The following is a 25,583-nucleotide window of genomic DNA, read 5'->3' as shown; positions in this document are numbered from 1 at the left end:
CATGTAATGGAAGTGAATGGGGACTGGGATTGTCAAGCATGGGAAATGACAAAAAAAAAAGTCCTCATATTACCAAAAAAATTGTCTATATGCCTTACAATATTACAGATCTTATGAAGTCATATGATAAGCTTTATGTGAAGAACAGATGACTCATTTTCTCAAATCTCATTTGAATTTGCCCATATTCAAACTTGATGAGTCAAACATTCAGTGCGTTCTTCATGATTAGCAATCAAATGGATTCAGAAGACTTGAAGTATGCTACCTAGTGTCATATGGACTACTTTTATAATACATTTATTGTATTTTTAGAGCTCAACAGCCCCACTCCCCATTCACTGTATGGATTAAAAAAACGGTAACACTTTGCAATAAGGTTTTATTAGTTAAAGGTGCTGTATGTAACTTTTCTACTAAAATGAATCCTTTTTTTATTGCCTGTGTGTGAAGGGGTTGTAATCTCACATAAAAATGATCTACTTTGCGGGTTTTGCTATTACCTCGGAAAGCAAGTATTCTTATTTTTAAGTGAAGGTGCCGGGTCGGATTTACCGCGAAATCCAGTGACGTGACCTGCACGCGCGCTCCCGAGCCTCTCGCCTCGTCTAGCCTACTGACTTTGCACTCAACAGCGACGACACTGCAACTTATGACATGGACTTATGACTTATGCAACTTATGACATGTCTGATAACACTAAGAAACGACCTGCTCCCAGCACAACACAGACTCCAACACAAACTCCACATATTGAAAAAAAAATTTAAAAAAAGTTTTTTTCTGCTGAAGCTCGTAAGGCCAGACGTGAATCGCATGAACTTCGGGTGAAAAAACACGGCTCAACATCGGCAGGGCATTTGAATCATGGAAAAACCTTATCTACAAACCTAGTATGTACATTTCCTGAAGAAAATGTGAAGTGGTGCTTGCAGTGGCAAAATTCGGCACGGTTGCTAGGGTTCCATACTTACCATGGTACGAGCATAGAGCATTAGTTCAACGTCAAGCTGATAAAAGTAGCCTATTATTGTAACGTTGCAGTGGGAGTTTACCTTAGTTTCCAGCATGTTGTGTGATGCTTTCTCCGGTGTGTTGCGTCTCGGTACCCACAGTGCTCGCTTATAAATTCGAGCACGCGCTTGTAAACTTATTGGCTGCAATCTGAAACATCACCGCTAGAGGTCGCTGAAAATTACATACAGCACCTTTAACATTAGTAAACAAATGTAGTTTACGTGAACAAAGAATGAGCAATACTTCTGCATTTATTAATCTAGGTCTGAATCTGATGTCAGTTTTAACATTTACTAATACATTATTATAATCAAAAGTTGTATTTGTTAAAGGCACACTATGCAAGATTTGTACCTTAATATAACAGCTTCGAAATCATTTCGATGGTAAACGAACTCGTAGTTGGGCGAATCATCCCGATGGCAAAGCGGGCAAAACCAGCAATGCAAGTTTGAGAGGTGGCGCCCTGACAAATGTCGCGAGAATCACGACTTGCTTTACGGCACGACGTCGCATACATCAACAACATATGAAGCAGCCTCAATGGAAGACACTAGTACACATTTCAGACGTGAATCATGGCAAGAAAAAGAAGAAAACGCGGTCGGAAGAGTGCAGAGACGGCTCTGCGTGAGTGGTAATTACGACAGTAACGTTAAATACAAGTACTCGTCGCTGTTTGAGAAAAACGGAAACTGCATAGTGTGCCTTTAACATTAGTTAATGCACTTTGAAATAACATGAACAAACAACGAACAAGTGTATTTTTTATTAACTAACATTAACGAAGATTAATAAATACTGTAACAAATGTATTGCTCACTGTTAGTTCATACTAATGTAACAAATGAAACCTTATTGTAAAGTGTTACCAAAAACAGTACTTGTTATGGAAATATACTTTAAAAGAATATTCTTAAGTGTGAACTGAATGTAATGTTTTATAACATGTAATTGCATGTTATTTAAATTAGGACTTTATTTGTACATCTTTATTTATAATTTTGTAATTTTTTCTATTGTTTTTGAAATATGCTTTAAAAAAACGGCTAAATTGTATACGTTTTGGCCATTCATTTACACGACAACGGCCAATCTTTTGAAAACGGGTTTCGAATTGCAAGGTTTTGAAAACGATACCTTTCCCGTCTCCATGTAAACAACAAAAACGTGAATTTGTGAAAACGGTGGCATTTTATATGTTCAGTCTATAGGCGTGGGGTTTCTCTTTACAAAAGTGACATCGCCAACTACTGGCCCGGCAGCAGAATACAACATTTGGTCACACTTTATTTTAAGGTGTTCGTGTTACAGTGTAATTATATATTTGAGTACTGAGTAATAATAATTAACCACATGTACTTACTACAGGGTTTGGTTTAGGAGTAGGGTGTTGTTTGGGGTTAGTTGCATGTAATTATGCACAATTTATAGTAATTCCTACAGTAACTACATGTAATGTGTAACAAGGACACTGTAAAGTAAAGTGTTACCCAGTGTTTTTAGTCATATATGTGAACGATGATCGCTTTGACAACGTTGTCATCTGTTTTTACTACATTGTGGTCATGTAAACATATTCTAAGTTCTTGTACGGTATTGCCGTGTCTACACTCTGTTTCGTTGCCTTCTTTGTACCTGTGGATTACCTGCGTTTGTTTTATTCAATAAATAATTTCATCTAAATATTATCATCATCTGGACTAAAACGTGACAATTATTAGAAATTGCACTAAGTGTGATAAGAAACATAGTCATGAAAGTGTGCTCTCTTGTGTACCCACATTTCTATTTCATAATGAGAAAAAAAATCTGAATTTCATAACTATGTGAACTGTTCCTTTAAAGAGAGAGTCATTTTCTTGAGATATGTGTATGTGATCAGTATGATTGAAGAAAGATTATATAGTGATGCGTTGTTGTTTAGTTGGAGCATGTTTTATATTGACACAATGACATCGAAAATCTGGTCCCCATTTTGTGATTTTATGACTGCTTGTTTCATGTGTGTAATTTGTCAATATGTCTGTTTTTTATTCAGTCCTGTACCCCACGCTGGCAGACGTGTATTGGGAACACAGATGACACTCTTGGTTTTGCATTGGGTGCTCTTTTCGTCAAAGCCACCTTCGACAAACAGAGCAAAGAAATAGTGAGTTACTCAAAGCCATTTGTCAGTGTAAGACTAAAACCTACTGTTTAATTTGACAATTCAAGTTTATGTCCTCATGATTAATTTAGAATCTCATTGGTGATGCATGTTTGCCATCATGTGGCAGCAATGTGAATTATACAGTTCACAACCTCATCTTTTCTGTCAAAACGCAGGCAGAGGGAATGATCAATGAAATCCGTTCAGCTTTCAAAAACGCACTAGATGATTTGAACTGGATGGATGAACAAACCCGACAAGCTGCCAAGGACAAGGTGAGAGAGAATGAGAATGACAGAGACAGCAGCATGACTGGATAACTGAAACTTGCGGATTTGTCTGGGATTCAGGACGGCAAAAACAGCTTAACTGTAAACACTTTGCATTGCTTGTCAAGAAATCAGGATAAAGTGTGTTTTCTGGCTCTAGGCGGATGCCATCTACGACATGATCGGATTTCCAGACTTCATTCTGGACTCCAAAGAGCTTGATGATGTGTATGATGGGGTGAGTCAGCCAATAGTTTTCATTTACATCTTTAGAATCCTAAAACTTTATTTCCAGGTTTAAATTATTTTCAAAGCTTCTCAGATTTAGCAGTGCAGTTGTGCTTCAATGTAAAAATATAGCGGTTCATATTGATTGAATGATCCTTAAATTATTTAAATATTAAAAATAATTTGTATTTTACATTTAAATTAGTAAATGTGGATAAATAATACGTTTAATTTAATTTAATCTATTGCACTACCTTTCAAAAGCTTTAAGTATGTTTTTTTTATTATACTTAATTCTGCAAGGATGCATTAAATTGATAAAAAAATGTCAGTAAAACATTTACATTCTGACAAAAAAATATATATTTCAAACAAATTCTATTCTTTGAATATCAGAGAATCTGACAAAAACAATTAACAAAAAAAACAGGACAACTGTTTTCAGCATCAATAATAATCCGAAATGTTTCTTGAGCATCAAATCATCATATTAGAATGATTTCTGAAGGATCATTTGACACTGAGTAATGATGCTGAAAATTCAGCTTTAACATATCAAGAATAAATTACATTTTAAAATATATTAAAAGAGAACACAGGCGTTTTTTTTTTTTTACAATATTACTGTTGTTTTCTGATAAATGCAGCCTTGGTGAGAATCAGACATTCAAAAACAACTAAATCTTACCGTCCCGAATCTTTTAAAACGTAGAGGGTTATATTATATTGTATTATATTATATTGTGTTTTTTCCTGTAGTATGAGGTTACAGAAGACAACTTCTTCCAGAATATGATCAACTTCTATAACTTCTCAGCACGAGTGATGGCAGACCAGCTCCGCAAGCCACCAAACAGAGACCAGTGAGTTTAACAGAGTGTGATAAGAGAGAAGAGAGGCTCCCTGTAAGACGGTGGCTGATTTGTGATTGCGCTATCTTTGCATCTGTAGATGGAGTATGACTCCACCCACGGTGAACGCTTACTACATGCCAACCAAGAATGGCATCGTCTTCCCCGCTGGCATCTTACAGGCCCCGTTCTACGCCCACGATCACCCCAAGTGAGCAGACATGGCTGAAATAGTTAGCATTGTTGCAAAAAATAAAAAAAAAACTCCTGAGTTTATAACAACTATGATGTTTTGGTGTGTTTCACAGAGCTTTAAACTTTGGTGGTATTGGAGTGGTCATGGGACATGAGTTAACGCATGCATTTGATGATCAAGGTTAGTACACTGGGGATCATATCATATATTTTTGTCTTTCCCTGATGGCCAAAAATATTATTAGTAAAGTCCATTAAAATCCATTAACATTCTCAATGTTCTCTCTGGCCCTTACAATTAAACTGATTGTGATTGTCCTTTTTGAAAAAGTAGTACACTTTAGCATACTTTAAAAAAAAGAGTATTTATTATGGAAATTATATACTTTAAAAGAATATACTTAAGTGTGAACTGAATGTAATGATGTTGGACACTTAGTTACATGTTAATATCAATTTAATAAAATTTGTACTAAATGCGATTAGCTGACCTTTCGAGTGCTATTTGACCCACTTAAATAGGACTTAAGTTAATCTTTATAAGTAGTTTCATAATTACTTCTATTGTCTTTGAAATGTAGTTAAATATATATACCGACAAGCATTATGGTAAATTAAAATATACTTTGTCATTTCTATTGAAACTTGTATGTCATATATCTTAAACTTCATCATTACAAAGAGATTTAAATACATTAACTTTAAATGTTAAATTGAATAACACATCAGTTAAAATAGTAATTAAAGGGGTGGTATAATGCCCTTTTCACAAGATGTAAAATAAATCTCTGATGTCCCCAGAGTGTGTATGTGAAGTTTTAGCTCAAAATACCCCACAGATATTTTTATATAGCATGTTAAAGTTGTCAAAAACGCAGGTCCCTTTCGAGGGAACTCGAACTGTGTCGATAAGACACTTTGGGGAACGCCCTTAGCGTAGCGGCTCTGAAGCATGAATGCAACTAAGTCAGTCTTGATTGGTGTTGCGTCATGACGTAACGTGTGACGGCATACATGGAAGTTACAAAGGGACGCTGGCACACAACAGAGTTAGCTTTTTGCTCTTCAGCAAGTGCTCTGTGTCAAACTGTCTGTCCTATTTGGTGTTGTTTGTCCCATAAGAATTGTCCCAAATAAGGTCTGCATTGTCTGCAAAATGAAGGTCTTTTTGAGCTCTTAAAGTTGCGATACATTTTTTATAGTGCATCAATACAATTCAGTATTTCATTATATAACCCTTTAATTGTATTACACAGGCAGAGAGTATGACAAAGATGGAAACCTTCGACCGTGGTGGCAGAACTCCTCAGTGGAGGCGTTTAAGAACCGCACCGAGTGTATGGTCGATCAGTACACTCAGTACACCATCAATGGAGAGCACATTAATGGAAAACAGACGCTGGGTGAAAACATAGCAGACAACGGTGGTCTGAAAGCTGCCTATCACGTAGGTTACATTCAGTTTTGGGTATAGTGCATTACTACAGTAAGTCATTAATTACTGTCATTTAATTACAGTAAAGTAAGGCACTACTCTTATTTTTCTGTAATTTTATTACAGATTTCATTTTTCATCAATTTAATGTCATCTAATGTTAAAATGTATGTTTTTATGCAACCCTCACTCTTTAAATGCTTTGTCAGTTCAAGAATAATTTATGCAGTTTTGTATGATTTATTTTAAGGAATTAAAAAGCAGTTCCATGTCTATCCTTGTATTGGTCAACTGGTCGAGGTTGATATGGGATTTAGAATAAATAGTATAAATTAGGAAAAAGTGAGTAATTAGGAAAGTAATCCAATTGCACTGTTGAAGTGTAACTTACCTGACACTGGTTACATTTCTTTTCTTTTCTTTTAATTTTATAGCTTTTTTGTCATTTAATAAATGTGCATATTACAACATGGGGTGTAGGCTACATTTTTGTAAATAAAGCAGACATTAAGCCTGTGTTCTAATCAACCCTGCAAAACTCTCTTTCCTAAATACCCAGTATTTGTATGGGCACTCACGTAATTTATTTATAACCATTTAATAATTTAAACGACAGGCCTAAGAATTTACAGTATGCTCTGTCCACATTAAGAGTGGATGGTCATTTAGAGCCTTTTAAAGACATTAAAGAAGTACACTTTATAAAACCATCCCGTGGAAATGTTTATGTTTTTGAAGATATTTTGTGGTTCCCGAGGGTCCCCCTTCTGGTGATGGATAGAAATCACTAGACATTTCTCTTCCCCAAGCTAATGCAAATGTTGCAGTTAAATTGAACAAAGACAAATGCCTGATTTTGAGATCTTTGTTTTGACAGGCGTACAGGTCATGGGTGAAGAAGAATGGTGAAGAGAAAAGACTCCCCGCTGTCAATCTGACAAACGACCAGCTCTTCTTCTTAGGTTTTGCACAGGTATGAAAAGACACACAAAAAGAGAAGCAAGTATGCAAAAATAATAACAAGTATGACGTGAAACACCTGTTCATTCAACTACTGTGTACCTGGTAAACATGCTGTGCCTCACCAATACAAGCCAAATATTAAACCTATTTTACATGTCAGGCACTAAATGATGTGGTGGCAGTATAAGTAATGAATTTGCTGAATAAAATAATTTTAATAAATAATAAATATAAATAAAAATAATAAATATTTTTAATTAATAAAGTAACTTTTAAAGTCAATTATTTGTTTCTTAATAATATATTTAAATTTTAAAATATAAATTATAAAATTAATATAAACGTATTATTATAGTATATATTAACCAAGATTAATAAACTACCAGTGATTTGAATTTTGATCTTCTTACAGCACACCTTAATCTTGGTAAATGTTAATATGTAATATATTATAGAATAATCTGGAATATATAATAAATGATTTCTGTAATTTCATATATAAATATATTTAGTTCATATATTAATATTATCTAACTTATAATGTTAATATATTACTACATGTAGAAATTAATATTGCCTTGATAAATCTTAACAAAATGAATTTTGGTTAGTGTTCATACTTTATATACTGTACATTATATTATAACTTAACCTTATTTTAGGCACTTTATGATGTGGTGACAGAAAAAGTAATGACTTTCTTAATAAAATAACAATTTAATGTTCTTTAATGATAAAATAATATTTAAAGATTAATACATTATCAATGATTAAATTTTTTTGAGAATTTCTTAATCTAATGTTAATATGTAATATTAAAGTAATATATATATATATATATATATATATATATATATATATATATATATATATATATATATATATATATATATATTATATAAATAATTATATTATGTTAATATGTTAAGATTAATATAACTTATATATGTTAATATATTACTAAATGTAGAAAATAATGTTAATATTAAATATTATAATTGTCTGGGTTTATCTTAATTAAATGAATTCTGGTTAGCCTTCAGATAAATGTATGATGTTATATATTATAATGGTAACACAATGGTAAAACAATAAGGTTTCATTTGTTAACATTAGTTAACTACATTAGTTACCATGAACTAACAATGAAAAATACTTCTAAAACATTAAGTACTCTTAGATAATGTTAATATCAACATTGATAGTACATTATTCAATTCAAAAGTTGTATCTGTTAGTATTATTAAATGGACCTGAGCTGACATGAACTAATGAACAGTTGCATTTTTTATTAACAAAGATTATTAAAAACTGTAGCAAATGTCTTCCTCATTGTTAGTTAGGTAATGCGTAATCTAATGGGGCCTTATTGTAAAATGTTACTATTACAATGTTAGTATATTATTATATGTATAAATTAATATGAATTATTACATGGCTTGGTTGAATTCTAATGTAGAATGCGGTCTGTTATTTCTTGATAACAGTATAACACACCGTTGCCATGAAAAACAGAGCGTTGCTATGGACGCAGGATTCTAACTGTAGAGACGGAACGGACTATTTTCTTTAGCGGAAGCAATACAATCGTTTTTAAATCAATAAACCCCTTTGTAAATCAATATTTTGTGTCAAATTATTGATTTATTTGGTAGGTAGCCATGTAATAAGCCCTTACTTAATATTTGCTGTAAATCATAAACAACCTTAAGTGTTACCGATATGTGACCCTGGACCACAAAACCACATGGGTACATTTTTTGAAATTGAGACCTATACATCATCTGAAAGCTGAATAAATAAGCTTTCTAAGCTTTTTGTTAGGATAGGACAATATTTGGCCGAAAATCTGGAATATCTGGAATCTGAGGGTGTAAAAAAGTCTAAACATTGAGAAAATCACCTTTAAAGTTGTCCATTTATGTTCGCGATTGTGCTGTTTTATATATTTACAGTAGAAAATTTACAAAATATCTTCATGGAACATCATCTTTACTTAATATCCTAATGATTTTTGGCATAAAAGAAAAATCGATCATTTTGACCTATACAATGTATTGTTGGCTAATACAACTATATGTATATATACGTATACCCGAATAACACAAATATACCAGTGCTACTTGTGACTGGTTTTGTGATCCTGGATCACATATTTTTAATTTAATATAATACCTGTTAAATAAGGCACTTAATATAAAGTATTGTGAATATGCACGGCCTCGTCCACCGTACAGCAACACTAAAAACAATACAAACCAGAACAATGATTGTGAAAACATGTGGTCTCAGAAACGTATTCCTTTGGCTCTTCTTCTCAGGTCTGGTGCTCTGTCCGAACGCCAGAAAGCGCTCACGAGGGCCTGATGACGGACCCTCACAGCCCGCCCAAATACCGCGTCATCGGCACCCTGTCCAACTCGCCCGACTTCGCAGAGCACTTCCAGTGTCCGCTGGGCTCTCCCATGAACTCAGGCCACCGCTGTGAGGTGTGGTAGGACTGGCACCCACAAAACACCAGCTTGCTTACACAGACCAGCCTGGCCAAACAAAAAAAACACGCTGAACGGACAGTTTGGGCTCTTTCTCAAGCACTGTTTTTTAATTTATGTGCTAAAGTTATTTGAGGAGTTGGGCCGAATGCAGGAGGATGAGGCGAGCGCCTGCCAACGTTGATGTTCTCCAGTGTTCGAATCGACCGATATCAAATTTTCCTCTGCCGCCACATCAGCCCACGTGGGCTCGCTTTATTTATTTGTTTGCTGAACTCGATGGACATTAATGGGCCCCCGTCCAACGCTTACATGTGTGATTCTGCGCTTCATACCCTGATTGCTTGTCTTCGGATTTGGAAGATATGACCACTGTGACGCCACTGGGAATATGTGTCTCCGTGACCTCACAGGAAACGTTCGGCTCCATCTGTGATGACTTCACAGGGAGATTCACGTTATCATGGTGACCTCACAGGAAGTGATGAACGACATCTGTGGAACGACATCCCCACCCCCCCCCCCCCCCCACCCCCCACAGGAAAGGAAGGAAGCATATTTCCCAATTGTGATTTCATTGAAACGCTATCTAATGACAGGGAGAGCCACTGTTTGTTCATCCCACCTGTGTATCATGTTTAGATCTTGACAAAGTTGAAATGAAATGTTCATTTTAAACTGCTCTTTGCCAAAGAACAATTTTAGTTTTGTTCCTTGTGTAAGCGAAAGTGGAAATTTGCACTGCTTCGACCTTCAGTAATTCCATTCCAGTGTAAATCCAGTGTGTTTGCCTAAAGACATTTACTTGTATGTGAACGCTGTGTTTCTGTGTCAGTGTGTCTGTGAAGGGACGTCTCCACGTTGTTTGAACTTTGTCAAGTCTGCTGAAATACTCACGTTACGTTCTCAAAACCACTAAAAGGGTGAATCTCACAAATGTTCGAGTCATATTTCACCCCGAAATCAATAGATTATTAGGATTATTTGCATTAAAAATGTCTATTTTTAGAACTATTTCGAATTTTTCATGACAATCTAACACATTATTCCTCAAATTACCGACAGTTCATTAGATTATACTCTGTAAATAATGTTCCAGTAAACAAATAATGTAATACAATAACTTTTTTGAAATCAACATAAATTAGAGGTTGTACAACAAATACCACCGAAATAAGAAAATTATAAATTAAATTATAATAAATTAAATTATATGTGCACACTAACGTTTAAAAGTTTGGGGTAAGTACAATTTTAATTGAAAGAAATGAATACATTTATTTAGCAAGAATGCATTAAATGGAACAGAAGTGACAGTAAAGACTTTTACATTGTTACAAAAACATTCTATTTCAAATAAATGATCTTCTTTTGACCTTTCTATTCATCAGAGAATCCTGAAAAAACGGTATCAAGGTTTCCACAAGAATATTAAGCGGCACAACTGTGTTCAGCATTGATAATAATAAGAAATCAGCATATTAGAATGATTTATGAAGAATAATGATGCTGAAAATTCAGCTCAGGAATGAATTAAATCTTCAAATATATTAAATAAGTAAACGGTAAATTGTAATAATATTTCACAATACCACTGATTTTCACTGTATTTTTTATTAAATTAAAGCAGTCTTGGTGAGCATTTATTTCAAAAACATAAACAAATCTTACCCCATTTTTATTATGGTGTTAATGACATTGTTTTTTCTTTTGCATTACAATAATGAGATTTGTGGGATAAACGTTTGAAAAATAATGTCACAATGCAAGAAATCTTAATAACAGGCTTCATTTTCAATCAAGTTGAATTGAAATATGACATATTCTTGACATGTTTCTTGAGATTCACCCGTGCTAAACTTTCCAGCATGCCTAAAGTGTTTCAGAGAGTTGCATCAGACATCATTGTATGTGTAGAGCGATTCAATTACTCATTTCAGGTTGGATTGCTGTGTCCAATCCCATCTCCTGAGTTTTCAGTTGCTGTAAATTGACCCTGCGAGGACATTTTAATCTGAATGTTTGTTCTGTTGAAGTGTTGATTGGCCAGTTTTTCTTTTGAGCCTGGCTTTTGCTTTCCCGAAGCAAGCCGGTTGTGTCATTTGATGTATTTTGAATGCTGCTGACTTCACCTTTTGTTTATTTTAAACCACAGTTGAATTGCACCATTTTAAAAGCTGTAAGTGTGTTTGGCATCTTATTCCGACAGCTGGCATATAAACATACACGTTTCAACTCTTTTTCCTACATAGCCAGAGGCTGAGAGCGCTACAGTTATTAGCTACGCCGAGATGAGGTTAACCGATGAATGTTACTGCCATTCAATTTGTAGTAAATTGTACTACAATCTACAGTGCAAGTACTATAATCTACAGTGCAAACACTGTAGATTATTGTGACACGCTCATTTAGTAAAGCTATTTAAGGTATAATTAACCCAAAAATGAAAATTCTGAATGCTTCACTGTATGCTTTCTCTGAATGGAAAAGAGCATGAACATTTTTCAAAATATCTCCTTTTTTGTTCCATTGAAGGGACTGAGGCAAATGATGGCAAAATATTCATTTTTGGGTGAATTATTCCTTGAACTGTTTAGTCAGTCTTTCTTCATGTTGTCTATCAACACTCTTGGAAGTTTTAGTGCTTTGTTTTAAGTTTGATTGAATTATGTTACTGAACGCTTCCTGACTTCCGCTTTGTATAACACCATGAATATTTTTCCATTCATGGGCTCCATGAGGATTATGGGGCAGATGTCAGTCTAATGTTTTGCCATGGAGAGGCATTTGGTTTTGGCCTTAATTACTTACTGTAGACCTATGGAATACGATGTACATAGATAGACTTAAATAGATTCCAATTTATGTTGAAAAAAATGGAAACTTGAAATGTTTCAAAGCCTTTAATAGCCAGTAAATGCCATTTAAGTGTGTTATATGCCTGCTTTATTTGCCATTTCAGTCTCAAATACCAAAATGCCAATCGAGAATTTCATTTTGAGAACTGAAAGACTGATTATCTTAATGTTTTTGCTGGATGAAAGCCATTTATTGAGCTTTGGCTTGAGTGTAATTGGAGGTATCTATCACATTCTGACACTCACACTTCACTTTCAGTGTTTCAAAGAAGTTCAATTATAGAAATGATAGATGCGAATCGTTCTTTTCCAGAATGTCATTAAATGTGCCACATACCACATTCCGTTCAAAATTATGGGATGATACAGGGTGATCCACCCACTCACCGTTGAAATACTGGCATTGTCAATCATCTTCAAGAAGATGCCTTATTTAATTTATAGAGTGTACATTCACCATTTAATCAACTGTAGTTTGTTGTCATGTCTCTTGTGTAAGGCTGGCATTGGTATTTGAGAGGTTACACTGTCTAATAGTTGTGTTTTTCCTTTCTTTCTTTTTTTTAATCAGACAACATTCCCTGAAATATTAGTTGAGAGGGGGATATGCTCTGCCCAGTGTGTAGTGCTACATTCAACCTAGAGAACTGTCAATGAACATGAAATAAAGGATATATATTATAAAAAAAAAGCCTAAATTTTCACTTGGTTTTTTAAACTATTTTCTTTGTTACTTCTGAAATATTTTTGGTGCAATTTATGTAGGTAATGTAGTAATAAATATTGTTTTTATATTACTTAGATTTTTATGTTTCTGTCACATTTCCCCTGTCAAAGTACCCCTGTGTGCCAAACAATCAGTTACCATAGTTACCAATAACCCGCACCTGATCCTCATCACTTCACTCATCTTCACTCCTTTATAAGCACACACACGCATTCAGTCAGTGTTTGGCTTATAAGGATACAGAGTTCTTAGCTGCTCTACTCACCTGTGGATCGCGTTAGAATTACCTTTGTGTTCCAGCGATCTCCAGCAGAGGCCGCTGTCCCAGTCAGTTCCAAGCTTCCTTTTCTCGGGCAAGGTGGGCATACCAAGCCCCCCTTTCTCGGCCAAGGAGGCCGTTCCAAGCTTCCTTTTCTCAACCTAGGTGGGCGTACCAAGCCCCCTCTTTTCGGCCAAGGAGGCCACTCCAAACTCCCTCGGCTCAGGTGGCCGTACCAAGCTTCCTCATCTCGGGCACAAAGGTCGTCCCATGCTCCCTCGCCTCAGCCAAGGTTGTCATTTATTTCCACCTCAATCCGACCAGAGGGAACTTCTTTAAATTTCTCCAGTCCCCAGTTCATGCTCTGCTGGCTCGTTCCTGGCTCCCTGCCCTGCCGGACACTTCCTTCTCAATAGACATTCCAGAGATCCTCAGTCATTCAGCTGGCATTCCTGAGACCTTTTTCTCAGCTGGTCCTCCAGATATCAACAACTCAACCGGTCCACCAGGGGTCATTCCCACTGTCAGCCTTCCAGACGCTCCCAGCTCTGCCGGCTATCTAGACGTTTCCAGCTCTGCCAGCTCTCCAGAGCCGTCCCTTTCTGCCAGCTCTCCAGAAGCATCCCGTTCTGCCAGCTCTCCCACTGTCAGCCTGCCAGAGTCCCTCCTCACAGCCGGTCTACCAGAGTCTCTCCTTGCAACTGGCCCTACAGACGCTTTACAGATGTTAGGGTTAGGACTAACCCTCTCTGCCAGCTCTCAAGCTGCATCCCTTTCTGCCAACCCTCCAGAGGCTACCAGCTCTGCCGGCTATCCAGACACTGCCAGATCTCAAGAGGCCTCCCATTCTGCCAGCTCTGCCGGTTAGCCAGACGTTCTCAGCTCTCCAGAGGCTCCCAGCTCTGCCGGTTAGACAGACATTGCCAGTTCTCCAGAGGCGTCCCACTGTGTCGGCTCTCCAGGTGCTAGAGGCCCCATACTCAGATGGCTCTGCCCAGGACTCCAGCCCTGCCGGCTCCGCCCTGAATCCCTGCACTGTCGGCTCAGTCCTGGCTCCAAACTCCTCTGACTACACTTTGGGTCCCCATTTGCCCATGAGAGGCAGCACCCTCCGGGGCTGTAAAGAATTTGTAGGTGTCTGGAGCCACCTCCAGAGAAAGGGGGAGTAATGTCAAGTTTCCCCTGTCAATCAGTTACCAATCACCCACACCCGATGCTCATTGCACTCGTAAGCACTCACACATTCAGTCAATGTCTGACCTACAAGGATACAGATGCCTTACCTGGTCTAAGACTCTAGACCGGTGATCTCAAACTCAATTCCTGGAGGGCCACAGCTCTGCACAGTTTAGCTCCAACCAGCTCCAACTCACACCTGCAAGGAAGTTTCTAGTAATCCTGAAGACCTTGATCAGGTGTGTTTGATTAGGGTTGGAGCAAAACTGTGCAGAGCTGTGGCCCTCCAAAAAAAAAGTTTGAGATCACTGCTCTAGACTCTCTCGTAAGACTTGCCTTTGTATGCCAGCGATCTCAATTGCTGTCTCCGCGAACTCCATCGTAATCTCCAGTGTTGGTGATTCTTTCCTCCTTTGTTTATCGTGTGTGTGAGTTTGTGTGTTTGCTCTCTTCTCGTCTTATCTCTGGGTGTGTGATTCCATCTTCAACCTGTGATAAAGATGAAAGGCAAGTTAATTCCCATACTTCACTGTTTGAACTGTTATCCAGTTATATACTCACCTGCTTTCTTGTTTATACTGCTGTTGTCAATAAATACCTGCATTTGGGGTTTTGCATTTCTTCTCCTGCTTTGAGTCTGGTTACCCTGACAATTTCATCTACAGAAATATTTAAGGAACATGCAACAATGTGTTGCAGGCCCAGGCTCAGTAGGCCCAGCTGACAGATTACTGTAACCTGTAAAACAGGATAAAATAAGAACGGGAGAGTCGTGTCTGCTTTTACAGCTCCTCTGCAGATATATTTATTTAATGCACAAGTAAATTTTAGCACAACAGTTGTTTTTAAAGCATTAATTCACATTATTTTGTCTGTCTCATTACATCACTTTGTCACCAACATCAAAATAACTTTTTGTCACTTTTCACTCAGCTCATTTCTTCACTTTACCTTCTTTAGTTAACATTTAACTTATATATCATATTTTATAAACAGTACTGCCAATATTCATTAACACAATGATATTAAAGGTGAACTAAGTAACTTTTTTACCTTAACTGAACAGCTTCGGAGTCATTGGAATGGTTATATTACTTATTTCGGGTTGAATGGTGGTCGTTTCGCACCCCCCTGGTGCCCGTGAGCGGAAAACCCGCACTTGCAACTTTGAGCCGGCGGGCCGCCGGCCGCCGCGTCAGGGAGTATCGCATGATATCAGGTCTCGCGATGTAAACAACTGCTTTACGGCCAAAAGAAATCTGTTAAAATGCTGTCATTATTGCGCTCCCTCACGCTGTTCGAACCCGAATGAAGAAGACGTTTTAAAGAATGTCCCATCTGCTTTGATGTCGTTGATCTACTAGCCTCTGGTGTCTGAGAATCACCAACGAGTTTTTACAACAGTGTTGTCAAATATCTATTCCGAAGCTGTGGGGGAGCTCTAGAGAGAAACCTGCGAGCAAAAAGCGAGAATACAGCGAAGAAATCCCGAAACTACTGAGCCCCGCTTTAAGTATGAATTTACTTCATATGAACTCTGAAAGTGTGTATTCCAAAAGGCACTTGCTCCTTAAAACCATTGTGCAACACAATTCACTCTTTTACCTCCATAGGAATGGATTATTGATGGATACACAGAGATTGTGGCTTCCAATGCTCTCAGTGCCTGGTCACGTGACTGGCAAGCGCGCCAAATGCGATCACAGAGTGAGCTTCAAAGATACACTTAACACTACCTATTAACTCATTAACATAAGTAAACAAACGTATTATGACTCAGAAACTATCAATACAAAACTATTGTTAAGATATAATGACCACTGGAGCATACTTATCTTATTTTCCTCATGTTATAGTGAGAATACATCAAGACAAGCAAAACGTCATCAACTAAAACACATTTAACACTTCACATGTTATTACAACATGGTAATAGTGCGATCACTGTCCTATCGTTAAACTTTTCTCTTTTGAATGTCCATATTTTTACCTGTTAAACAGGATAAAATGATAAGATGTGAGGGCGCATGCGCAGTTCACTGTTTCGTTCGCGACTCTCCAACTAAAGTATCAAAATAAGAATCCTTTATTTCTATCCAAATAAATGTAAATATACATTTGTTAATTACCATTTCAACACAACATAAGAAAATAATGCAATAATTTTACTCATAACAATATACATATTCAGAAAAGGAAAAAAACACAATTGTGTAGCTAGCTACATACTTTGTGTGTATCACATATGAATTATATAAGGATGATGATTTGTTCCTGCTTTAACTGTATAAATGTTCCTTACTTTAAAAACAGAAATATTTGAAAACCAAATGTATACTAATTAAATTTAATTCTCAAGCTGAACTAAGTAAAGCAAGAAGAGTAATTTAGTTTTGACCTGACCGTTAGTTTTGATGTCCGTAGATTGTATATTGACGGTTTTGCTCTAATTAATCATCAAAAATTGTGAGTTTTCTTGTGTATTCACTGATAAGTGGAAGATATCAAGATACACTAGTGCTGCACGATTAATCGTATCGCAATCGCAATCGCGATGTCAAGCCTACGCGATTATATGACGCAAAATGCTGCGATTTTATATTAAATAAACAAATTAGCGCTGTTAACGTACTTATTAATGCAAATGCTTTTAAACCATTCATGCGCGTTAAGACATAAAAGAACGAACTGCCTGTGAATGTCCTCCTGACACACACACAGATAGACGCGCGCCAGTATCAAGTTCTCTTTCGCGGTAGAACGAACAACACGTATGCCAAAATGAACGCGCTGCCTGTGAATGTCCTGACTGTGACAGACAGAAAGACTCGCGCTTATCGTGCGTGCGCACAAAACAGCATGACAGAATACAGTTCTCTTTCGAGCTTGAACGAACAATAACACACACAATTATGCCAAAATGTCTTTTTGTCGAGTGTCTTCATAACATAAGAGTAGTCTTATGATGAACATGAAGAGTTGTGATGACTCGTGAAAGAATGAGGCGCGTGTGAGATCCGCTGACAGCGGCTGGTCTTAAAGGGACAGTACACAGTAGCCACTAATTATATCTGTCGCTAAAGTTATTCTTTTTTATTTATTTATTTTTCTATTTTTTTCTTTTTTTATTTCTTTTTTCTTTTTTTTCTTTAACCCTGACATGTATGGTTATATGTACTCTTGTATGTTAATTATGTTTTGTTCTTGTTAAAATGCAATAAATAAAAAAAATCTGTCGCTAAAGTTAATCAAAGAACAAAGGGAACAGAGAAAAACACTCACTGCTCTTGACTAAAGAACTTTTTTCTTTAGGCACATTATCACTAATCTGTGTGTGCATTTATTTTCCTTTAGAAACAAGCAAGTTGACTCATGAAACCATTTGTTTATTATATCGCATATCGCAATCGTAATCGCAATATTGACCTCAATTATCGCAATATGACATTTTCCCCAAATCGTGCAGCCCTAAGATACACATTACAAAATACAGTCATAATATTACATTCCAAATGTTTTCTCATTAAATAAACTTCCTCTTTCATCATTTTAGGTTAACATATATTTATAATATTAAAGGAATTTAATTTTGCAGTTTTAAAAATGTGAACCATGAAATATGTTAATTTGCATTGAAGCCTAAAACTGCAACTAAAGCTAACGTAAAGCTAATGTTTTGTCGCTCTGACAAGACTGACACACTGATACTGTATATAAGTCATTTATATTATGACTGTTTGGTTTCAATGTGTATCTGTGTGTCCATCTTTGCAAGTATGTGTGTGTACCTAAAGTTAAGAGAAACTCCTCCTTAACAGCAAACATGACCAGACTCTACCCCACCTTTTCCTCTTTACTTGCACTCTATTCGTCTTTTCCACTCTATTCGTCCTTTCAAAACATTGGGAGATTTTCCCTCCAGGCTTTATCCTGCAACAGCTCTGGAGCCTTGGAAAGCGTCACTTAAAATCTTTTGGGAAACGTTTTAAAGATAATGTCAACATCTTTGAGCTGAGGAGAACTAGAGGAGAAACAAATGCAGAGAGGAGGAGAGAGCGATTCAGGAAGGAAACTGCAGGTGAGTAGCGAGAGAGCCGAGATGAAAAATGACCCAAAAAACTCTGACATTGCTGACGGGAAGTTGGAACAAATTTGCTTCATTAGGCATTTATTTGCGTGATTTGTTTATTAATAGCTGGTCACACTTTACATGAGGTTTATTTAATTACTATGTACTTACATAAAAAATTATGTTAGGTACATTGTACACTTTGTACTTATTGTATCTTACGTGTTGTATTGCAAATCACTTTTGCTGCTATTGAGGTCAGATACGGGATTGGTGGGACAGATTTGGTGGTATGGGTAGGTTTAAGAGTAGGGAAGGGTCAAAAATGTAATTACAGAAATTAATTACAGCTGTAATTACAGGCAGGTATTTTTTTTTTAAATATAAGTACAATGTTTACATGTATGTACACAATAAGTGATCAATTTAAATTATAATACTGATGCAATGAGGTCCAGACAGACAAGCAATGATTGTCAAAGATCAAATTTGAATAAGGAATATCAAATATCAAGTAAAAATGTAAAACAAATAAATTAAGTAAATATGAAAATTGTACTAGCAAACTGGTTTAAATATATATAAGATCTATATTCAATAGTTTATAATAAAATCCAGAGTATCTAACAGATTAAAATTTTGAAGATCAGAGTATAGAGAAAGAAACACACAAAGTAGTGAGATATTTGCAGAATGAAAGGAGGGGTAGAGGAGAAGAAGCAGAAGTGAAGAGCAAAATAAGAGCAACCAATAGCCTATACAGGAAACTTACATCCTCCTAAACATATGTTTTGGTCTGATAAAAAAAAAGGACGTATCCATTATGACATAGCTGGACTAACGGTTAGGTTTGTGTGACCAGTCAGATGTCAAAGGTAGATAAAACATTTACAGTACATTTACATTTACATCTAGTCATTTAGCAGATGCTTTTATTCAACGCGACTTACAAATGAGGAGAGGAATAGAAGCAATCAAGTCTACAGCAGGGCAGCAAAATGCAAGTACTGTTACTAGTCCCAGTTAGTATTGCACGTACACGTAGCAAGTTTTATTTTAAATGTATAAATATATGTATAGAATAGTAAGTGTTTGTATTAATGTGTCAAGTTTTAACGAAAACGATGAGCTGGGTGTGTACTATGAGTTGAGCTGTGTAAGGGTGGATTTCCTGCAGGGGTTCAGGCTGAAAGACTGCCGAATGACTCAAGAAACATTGCCAGCAAGATGGTAGAAAACTGTACATTTCTTGTCTATTACCACCCACTGCCACTTATACCATCGACGGAAATAAGCACAGTTACAATAGCTTAGTATGTGGGTGAGCGTTGTTATAGAGAGTGACAATATTGTATTGCAATAGGTAGCACTTCAAAGTCAATACCAAATCAAAACTAGCTAGCACATTATTTGTAATTGAAAAGGTTTAATGGCAAAATAGGGTTATGGTTACACTTAAAATAGTTACAATATAGATGTATGAGATGATGATAACTTATACCATTAATCTTACCCAGCATGTAAAATGTTACCAGAGAGAGAGAGAGAGAGAGAGTAAGATGAAAGAGGAGGTAAAGAGAGAGAGCCTCAAGAAAGGGACCCAGAGAATAAGAGAGCCAGAGCACCAAAAAGAGACAGAGCAAGAGTTACAATCTTCTTGTACTAAACGTGTGACAATTCATAGACCCCCAAAGTACACACATCTTGGCCAACAGGCCTTGATCACTATCAGACCATACGCTATGGAAAACATCTCTGTTTGACCGGTTGTGAAGCATGTGTGGCATAATGTCATTGGAATGCTTGTGAGAGACCATAAATAGACGTGAAACAGGTGCGCCTTCAGGTATCACTTTATTTGAAGAGACGTCTGGATACGCCCCCCTAGCCCCTCAAAGACTATGGCTAAGTCCCACGAAGGGATCTTCGCTCTAAACGGAGGCCTGAACCGCCTGAATGTAAAGGTTCCACAGCTCGGGCCGGGAATGAAATATTGTCCCCTGTGCCTGAGACAGAAGGTCCCTCCTGTTTGGAATCAAACTCCAACCAAACTCTGGTCGGCCAACGAGGCAATATCAATAAGATGAGATCAATAAGACCCTTGTTGATGGACATTGGCCAGGACTCCTGGGAGCAGAGCGATCGGTCGAAACACATACAAACCCAGCCTGGGCTAACCTGTTCAGATGGTGTGAACTCAGTCCGCCTTGGCTATTTATATAGGTGACTACCATATTGATGTCCATCTACACTAGGACATGGTAGACCCTTAACTACTGGAGGAAGTACTTCAGGGTCAAAAATACAGCCATCAATTCAAGGCAATTGTTGTTGTGCTAGATGATGACCTCTCCAGACCGCTTGGGCTGGAGGGCCATCTAAGACCACACCCCATCCCATGCAGGAAGTGTCTGTTGTATCCTGTGACGACAACACACGCTTAGAGTAGGACCCAAGGTGAGGAACCAGGGTCTAAGCCACATAGAAAGGCCCACAGCACCTAACCCTTACCATAAACATGGGTTTTAGAAAGGGCGTGATGCACTCGGCGCATGCACTTACCCTTATTTGCCTCTGGAGATTGGCCATTGGATGATATCCCCTGGCTCTGAGCCACAACTGAAATGGTCTCATGTTCAGAAGCCCCAAAGGTATCGCCATGGACAAAGCTGCCTTTCAAAGAACTCTTTGAAAATAATTTCCGGACCTAGCCTAATATCACTCAGGGTGTTTAAGATGGACTCGAAACGTGCTAGAGACAGCTGTGCCTGCATGGTGACCAAGTCCCATTTAACCCCTAAATACGTTGTTCTCTGGGCTGGAGAGAGAACGTTTTTCTCGGCGTCGAGTCTCAAGAGATACAAGATGGGCGAGGGAGACATCCCGATGTTGATGCGCAAGCTCTTGAGACTGCGCCAAAATCAGCCAGTCGTCTATGTTATTTAAAATGCCCTGGAGTCGCAATGGAGCCATTTTGTGTATGTGTGGGGTGACAAGGATAGGCCGAATGGAAGAACCCAATATTGGTTAGCAAGATCCAAGCCACTAGATTCTTTATTGACAAGAGAACCTACGCCCTCAGCCTGCTCTAAAGAAGCGCTGAGGCGTGCTTCAGCAGCGAACGGGAGGGCGTCGCACAAGAGAAAGGGAAGGACCCGTCACTGGCTCATCAGCCAAATCGACACGTGGGCCCCATGATCTTTTATGAGGGTGCTGAGGTTCGCCACTCGCAAAAGAAAGCAAGCCTTGAGCAGAGTGCTTTAATTGAAAAGAGCTCACAATGCTCACATTCCTCTGCCTCAAAGGCAAGTGCAGCTCCAAACAAAACTCATGCGGCTCATCCTTGGCCGTGACAAAGGTGGTGTCCGAAATCATAGTGGCCGTTATCGAGTGCACTCATTTAATCTCACAATGCACCGCAGTAACGAATGTACACGAGATGTATGGTAATCTAATAAATGAAAATGTTTATGCTGCAGTGCCAAATCGTTATGCTGGTTTGGCAAAGGAAACATGCTGTTACTTTTTCTAAATCCATAAACTGACACCAACATTTTAAACTGCAACTTAAGCTTCATCCACTAAACTTGGCACAGACCTACAGACTGTTCGGATTATTATTATTATTACACAGATTTTCCCATAGTGGACAATCTAATACCCCCAAAATCCCATATACCTGTACTTCCATTGTAAATTTCAGATGGTTTCTAACGAATCTAACTTAAGTTTTTTAGAGTTTTTTTTTAAAACCCCTTACTTATCTTGACATCTGTCCATAAGGCTTATATAACACGCTGATATACCAAAATTCAAAGGATCAGACAAGGATTTTGAAGACAATATTTAAAGTAACCAAATGATTATGTAAATTATTTTTAAGTTGCAAAGAGTGTGATGGAAAAAAATGTATATGACCATTTCTCCATTTTGACCTAAACTACGTTTGAAGCTGTACAGTGGGATAATTCTTTGTACAGTAGATCACTATGTCTATGATCACTATGAAGTCACACTCCTCTGGAATATTCACACACATCTGGTATTTTGGTAGATTATCACTGTAAATGAGGACGCAATTATTATTGTTACTAGCACTGATTCCAAATCTTGAGAGAGAAAAAAATACAGTGGTGTCCAAAAATCGATTTATGATATTCAAAAACTAGTTAAATCTGGTATTATGTTTCACAAATCATGCTGGATTGTATCACTGTTAGTATTATTTATATACTTGATATTAGTTTAACCCTCTGGTGATTTTTTTTTTATTTCAATGAAATGATTGTACTATATTTTAGTACAAATATTACAAATATTTTATATTATATGGTACTAAATTATATTTATGCAGAAGTTCACTTTTTGGTCCTGAAAATGCCATTTCCAATTTAAACTGTCATAATTGAATGCTTTAGAGCACAAACTTAAGTTTGATTATTGTTGAAGTAAAAAAAATAAAAAAAAAGTAAAAAAAAACTGAACTTGAAAAAAAGTTACAACATTTAACATTTATTTACTAGTATAAAAAAAAATGCACAAAAATACCTTTTTCAACTTTTATATGAAATATATATTTTCCAAGACACATTTTACTCTAAAACTGTGAGAAAATCAAATTCTAAACCAGCTGTGTTCCAAATTTGAAGTTGATATCTCCAAAAAGTTGTTTTCAGATAGATTTTGTTTGTGCGCAGTACCAAAAGTTTCCCATTCATTTCCAATGTGGTCATTTTTGACCTTGAACAATACAAGTGTGATGTCTTTTTCAGGACCATTTATCCTTTTTGAATTTTCTCAGCGCCAGAGGGTTAAGTTCATTTTGTTATATGCTTGTAATTTTATTGTTACTATTATGTTAAAATTACTATTAAGTTTTGAACATTTCTTAGAAGGGCCAACTGTCAGAAATAATGCAGTGATGTAACACTTTCAGCTTTAAAGGATGCATTAGTGTGACACATGATGACTCCTCAGACTGCTTAATTGGTAGAAGTGTTTCCCTCACTAACTAACATCCTCTTTCACTGTTCTGTAGCACATCTGTTTCAGAGATCCAGGGTGGTGTAATGGCAAAAAAAAGTCTCATAGACATAGAGTGTTTAATGCCTCATGGTTTGATATTTTGTTAAAATGCAATAACATTCATTCATTTTCCCAGTTATATAAAATATATTTGTGGTTGAAGGAAAGTGTTTGCGTTTGTACTGTTGTTCTGTGTATGAAGGTTCTCTCAGGGACTCAATGCTCTTTAGGGAGGTTTTCTCAGTACATTGTGCACATCTTTAAATAGGTCATTTTATAAACAGTGTTTCATCTTCTGAATGCAATAATTCGTTATCTCACGTTACCTACATAATGGTGTTAAGTTTTGAGAACTATTTGATCATCATGTTCTGTTTGAGGTCTGAAAGAGCATTTTAATACCTCAAAAATATCCTGAGATAGCACAGGTTTATGCTTACATTCTTTACAGTGTATCAATAACTAAGATTTTTTTTTTATTTAATGTTTTTGAAAGAAGTCTTTAATGCCAATCAAGGCTGCATTTATTTGATCAAAAACACAGTTAAAATAGAAAAAAGTGTGAAATAGTGTAATATTCAATATTCAATTTTAATATATTTTAAAATATAATTTATTCCATGGAAAAGCTGAATTTTCAGCATCATCACTTTAGTCTTTAGTGTCACGTGATCCTTCAGAAATCATATGATGATTTACTGCTGGAATATATCTTATCATTATCCATGTTGAAAAAATTTATGTTGTAATATTTTCGTGGAAACATTCTATTCAAAAGTTTGGGGCAAGATTTAATAACAATAATACAAAATATTAATACTTATATTCAGCAAGGATGCATTAAATTGATCAAAAGTGTCAGTAAAGACATTTACAAAAAAAAAAAAAAAAAAATGCTGTCCTTTTTTAATTTCTATTCATCAAAGAATCATGAAAATAAATATATGATCAGTTTCCTCAAAAGTATAAATTGTTCCAAACTTTTGACTGGTAGTTGAACATGCCAGATTGTGTTATATTCTTTATTGCCAAATAATTACTGAATCATTGCATCATGTTTTAAAGGGGGAGAGAACTTTTTCAGATTGGTGGACAGACAACACAGAGATAAACTGGCTCTTTTGAGATAATGATGAAAAGGAAGAAGAGTTTAGTGGAGGACAACGCCACACTTATCACCCTCTCGGACCACCTCAAACAAACCTACGGGAGCGTGGAGGTACTAGAATTGTCTTTTATCTTGAGTTGGAAAAAAAGTGCAGGTTGTTTACAAAATTCATCAGCGATCACAAAGAGAGGAAGCTAATTACGAGTTAACAATGTAACACAAACATGCCAAATTTCCTCGCATTCCTCCGCCACTCCACCCTAATATCCCTGATAAGACACATTTGAGGCTTTTCCGAGGAATTTTCTTGTTAAGATCATTCTCTGAAGTTTGTACGCATGGATATATCAGTTCTTCATATTGATACTGATTATGGAGAAGTGTTCATGTTTTTCACAGACATGTGTGGCACCTCAGGAAAACAAGAATGTATTCAGTGACGGGGTCACCCGAATTGGTGAGTATTATGGGGGAGAACATAAAGGAAAAGACTGTCTTCTGTGTCTATAAAGGTAAATGAGATACTTGCAATTCTGAGTTGAGAGTTGATCATGCAATTTACAGTCATTTTGACAACGGATTTGTCAAAAAATATCTTTTAGAGATTTTTTTTTGTCCACTTTCTCTACACAATATTTCCTATGTGTTTCCTGTATGAGATTCATCTGTATAATGCCAAGCTATGAATGTTTGATAAATTATTATTTTGGAAAACGTGAACCTCTTATGAAAGCATTTAGAATTTTAATTAATTTGATG

General features: G+C 36.5%; 2 protein-coding genes across 8 annotated transcripts in view; both read left to right on the top strand.

Moving 5' to 3' along the window:
• The window catches only part of ece2b (endothelin converting enzyme 2b), a 72,554-nt gene extending 61,781 nt beyond the window's left edge, over positions 1–10,773 (top strand). For all 3 annotated transcript variants that reach the window (XM_084419244.1, XM_084419246.1, XM_084419245.1), the window contains 9 exons: positions 3,059–3,169; positions 3,346–3,444; positions 3,599–3,676; positions 4,426–4,529; positions 4,618–4,728; positions 4,826–4,893; positions 5,969–6,159; positions 7,025–7,120; positions 9,432–10,773. In XM_084419244.1, coding sequence (XP_084275370.1) covers positions 3,059–3,169; positions 3,346–3,444; positions 3,599–3,676; positions 4,426–4,529; positions 4,618–4,728; positions 4,826–4,893; positions 5,969–6,159; positions 7,025–7,120; positions 9,432–9,608 — 1,035 coding nt within the window. In that variant the 3' untranslated portion in view covers positions 9,609–10,773. The remainder of the gene's footprint in view (positions 1–3,058; positions 3,170–3,345; positions 3,445–3,598; positions 3,677–4,425; positions 4,530–4,617; positions 4,729–4,825; positions 4,894–5,968; positions 6,160–7,024; positions 7,121–9,431) is intronic.
• A 7,789-nt stretch (positions 10,774–18,562) lies between these two features.
• Positions 18,563–25,583, top strand: part of ano7 (anoctamin 7) — a 28,713-nt gene continuing 21,692 nt past the window's right edge. The window contains exons 1-3 of one of the 5 annotated variants that reach the window (XM_084419547.1): positions 18,563–18,700; positions 24,782–24,935; positions 25,224–25,281. In XM_084419547.1, coding sequence (XP_084275673.1) covers positions 24,846–24,935; positions 25,224–25,281 — 148 coding nt within the window. In that variant the 5' untranslated portion in view covers positions 18,563–18,700; positions 24,782–24,845. The other 4 variants (XM_084419544.1, XM_084419545.1, XM_084419546.1 and 1 more) reach the window with 4 other exon arrangements.

This window comes from Rutilus rutilus, assembly GCF_951802725.1.
Source record: "Rutilus rutilus genome assembly, chromosome: 9".
Lineage (NCBI taxonomy): Eukaryota > Metazoa > Chordata > Actinopteri > Cypriniformes > Leuciscidae > Rutilus > Rutilus rutilus.
This window is presented reverse-complemented; position numbering and strand designations above follow the sequence as displayed.